This window comes from Rhagoletis zephyria, unplaced genomic scaffold (assembly GCF_001687245.7).
Source record: "Rhagoletis zephyria isolate East Lansing unplaced genomic scaffold, Rhagoletis_zephyria_1.1 Rzeph_scaffold_04879, whole genome shotgun sequence".
Taxonomy (NCBI): domain Eukaryota; kingdom Metazoa; phylum Arthropoda; class Insecta; order Diptera; family Tephritidae; genus Rhagoletis; species Rhagoletis zephyria.
In genome coordinates this window covers 24,434-28,240 of record NW_016161962.1, presented here as the reverse complement: position 1 = coordinate 28,240, position 3,807 = coordinate 24,434, and the positions used below count along the sequence as shown (strand labels likewise).

Genomic DNA, 3,807 nt, shown 5'->3' with positions numbered 1-3,807 from the left:
CGAAGGGTTGCGTGTAAGCGAAACGTCGAGCATAAAGTGAAGGAAACTGTGTTTTCACTTGCACTAGCACCAGTTAGATCAACCAAAGCCTATACAAGCAACAAAATCGAAAGAAAATTGATCAGCACACAAAAGAATAAATTATTTAAATACTTTTATTTTATTTTATTTCGCATTATTTGTTTCTTTACTAGTTCATCTAAATTTTTAGAGTTCAATTTTATTAAAAAAGTCAACAACAACAAATTAAAAAAATATATACATAAGTTATATATAGTTGAATGAATAAAAAAACCGCTGGCAGTGGGGCTCGAACCCACGGCTTAGCGACTCGTTAATCCGCAATATTTACTACCGTCTGTCAAGGCACAATTTTGATCAGATCAACTGCAGAGATTACAGGTTGAAATAAGACTATCGAAAAAGCTGATAACATAGATTGTAGTATTCCATATGTATGATATTATATCGCTAAAAGTCGGCCTTGGAGGGTTCTGCTTTTCAGTCGTTTCAATCTAAACTAACAATTTTTACTTTACAACCTGTTCTTGCTTTTTAACACTATTTTTGCCTTTGCAAACGGAAATATTCTCATCAGACGACGCGAAGCAAGCCGGGCATTTGCTCGTTTGAAATAAAGCATTAAGATTTATACCAAAAATTGGAGGAGGAGTTCGGCCAAGTACTTAGCATAAACGTTAGCGCAAAATCACGATTGAGAGAATACAAAGGTTGCGCCGATCTCGGACCGCTATTCCTCTCTTAACGAATTTGACAGAATCGTTGTTTGCATGACGTCACACTGGTGCAACTTGTTTACGTTTTCTTTGCAACATTTTTTCTTCTTCTTCCATTCTTGCTCACGTTTTGGCATTTCACTCTCGCAATTGCACCAGTGTGACGTCACACAAAAGTTATTCTCAAAAATCCTCTCTGATCGGCGCAATCTTGTATTCTATCATTCTTGGCGCAAAATGTTTTTTTTTTTTAAGTACTGTTGAATATGAATTTTTCTCTTAATTGAGTCTTCGACAAATTGCTATTCACTAGTATTCATTATATTTTTTTAATCAATATTTATTATGTCGAATTTCCACTAGGCATTGAAATGGCAAAAAATATATGCCATTTAAAAAATGCCATGTGGAAACAGACATACAGGCAGGTTCTGTAATTCACTTCCAATTGAGATGCAATAAAATTCGTTTTAAATTCAAATTGACAGGGGTTGAAATTCACTCGGAAGTGAATTACAGAACCTACCGGAGAATGACTATTTTTATGAACGCAATGGCGCGGAAATTTTTATTGCCCAATATTGTCATTAAGAATGTTGTCATTTATTGCCTAGTGGAAATTCACCATTAGGCGGCGAATATAAATATCAATTATTTTTCAAGTACGTAGGCGCGCTACTTGACTTATGCACAAAGTAACCCACACAAATATTTGCGCAAATACCAATCAGTACAAATAGGAATCGAGTAAGAATCTTATTTGTACCAATATGTATTCGCGCAAATATTTATGTGTTGTATTTTGCGCATTAACGAAAAGTAACGTCGCATACAGTGATATCCAGCTTACATTTAAATATATGTGTAAGCGTATTTTTCGCGTTTGAGTATATCGTCAATGATATTGCAAAACGTTCTATGTCAATTATTACTCTTGGAACTTAGATGGTCTGTTACAGGCACCGGAATGCATATGCAAATCAGTACACTCTCATAAACTAATGACAAAACTATCTCCCTTTTACTGATGAAGATGATCGATTAACCGAACCGATCAGATACAGGTGTCAGGGCTCTTAAGCACCCAAGGTCATAATTGACATAGAAAGTTTTGCAGTACCACCGACAACATGCATGTACACATATTTGATTTACAATTGTTCTTTCCGCCTCTTTGCTGCATCCCGCCATTATCATGATTCATGACTCTGCAAGTGTGAACTGAAATATTTAGCAATAAATATATGCTTTTTCGTGCGCATGTGTGTGTTTACGAGTATGTGTATGCTGTAGGTACACGTCATGCACTGCAATTAAACTGATTTTGTTAATTTATGCTTGAGATGAGCGCGTCGAACTTCGTTAATTACAAACAAAAAAAAATATACAAAAACATATACAATTGCATTGCAAAAACTAATATTAAGTATTAAAAAAATAATAAATATAAAAATTAGAAAAACAATAAAATAAAAGAGCGTGAACATGTAAGAAAAGGGAACACAAATTCCAAGCGCCAACTGTGAAATTCACCAAACGTTTCGTGTATAAAAGCGATGTTGCAACTGTCAGCGGCATCAGTGAATCCAACCACCAGAGTTGGACAATACACCAAAAAATAAATATATCAGCGAATCATCAAGCCAGAACCGCTGAAAATCAAATTGCAATGCGGGCTTTCGTCATAGTGTTGTTGTTGAGCCTGATAGCATTCGCTGCGGCTGGTAATTTGGGTGGCGGCGGTGGTGGCTGGCAAGGAGGTGGTGGTAGAGGTGGCAAAGGTAGTGGTGGCGGAGGATATGGCGGTGGCGGACTCAGTGGAGGCGGATATGGCGGTGGTGGACTCAGTGGAGGCGGATATAGCGGTGGCGGTAGCAGAGGACGTGGAGGCGGTGGCGGTTACGGTGGAAGCGGAGGCTTTGGCGGAAAAGGCGGCGGTGGTGGATATGGTGGTTCCAGAGGTGGCGGTAGTGGGGGCTACGGTGGAAGTGGAGGCTTTGGAGGAAAAGGTGGTGGTGGTGGTGGTAGAGGTGGTTATGGTGGCGGAAGCTTTGGTGGCGGTCATGGTGGTGGAGCTGGTGGATACGGAGGTGGTGGCTTTGGTGGCGGCGGCGGCGGTAAAGGGTGGTAAACTCTTCTTGTGTTACACTGGCAAAATTCGTGACTAGATTTGTTTATTTGGCAAATGCTTTCTCTCACTTAACTGAACTATGTATGAATGTAAAACTGCTTGTCAAAAAATGAAGAAAAAATGCAAAACGTAAACTACTGTAACCATTTTACTTTGGATTTCATGAGGATGCTGATTTTTATGTTTTTAATAAATTAATTCTAAGTTAAATATTTAAAACGAAACATTTCCACGGCATTCGAAAAGAAGAAACTGTGTGAGGCATTCATGAAAAGGTGATGATTAACCAAACTTCAACCACCACACCTCAAAGCAGATATTTTAATATTCGGTTTTTGAGAGACGGTTAGCCAAAAACAAAGTTGGACCAATGAAAATCGGTTCAGGAGTAAGTGATTTCAAAAATCCGAGTAAAATCGGAAAATTCCTATCAGATTTACGTTTTTTTATTTTTTATCGTGTTTTTATTCGAGTCGAAGGTTTAATGAAAGAAGTAAAAAGTCTAAGTAATTAATTATAATAACAATAATATTTTGGCGCTTACACTTTTTTTTCGTGTTTGGCAGTTTCTCTTCTAAAGGTGATGCACCTAAAGTTTTACGCCGCCTTTGAACGACAAAGACAGAAGTACACTCGGAGGTTTATTAAAAAAACAAAAATTATGTTGCTATGACCAGGGTTCGACCCTTGGTCCTCCCGAGTGGAAGTTTGCACCTCTAACCATACTGCTACGGCGGCCAACGTAATTATTGTCCGAGTATGAACTTTTTTTTTTTGTTTTTGATTAATGTGACTCAAAGCAATGTGTGTACCTTAGATTTCAAAGACTTTCAACTTATGACTTGGTGAGGCCTTAATAAATGCGCGTACAGTGGCAAAGCGGTTATTGAAGTACATATAAAGTTTGTATCATAACGAGCAGTGCAACGCTAATTTTTC

The 3,807-nt window shown here is 38.0% G+C and overlaps 1 protein-coding gene across 1 annotated transcript; it reads left to right on the top strand.

Annotated features, from left to right (window-relative positions):
- The first annotated feature begins 2,406 nt into the window (after positions 1 to 2,406).
- On the top strand, positions 2,407 to 2,868 carry LOC108371311 (glycine-rich cell wall structural protein 1.0-like). The gene has a single exon (XM_017626853.1). The coding sequence runs from the start codon at positions 2,407 to 2,409 to the stop codon at positions 2,866 to 2,868; it is 462 nt and encodes a 153-aa protein (XP_017482342.1).
- Positions 2,869 to 3,807: the final 939 nt, after the last annotated feature.

Coding starts and splice junctions, on each gene's coding strand:
- LOC108371311 (XM_017626853.1), top strand. CDS start 2,407: ATGCGGGCTTTCGTCATAGTGTTGTTGTTGAGCCTGATAGCATTCGCT.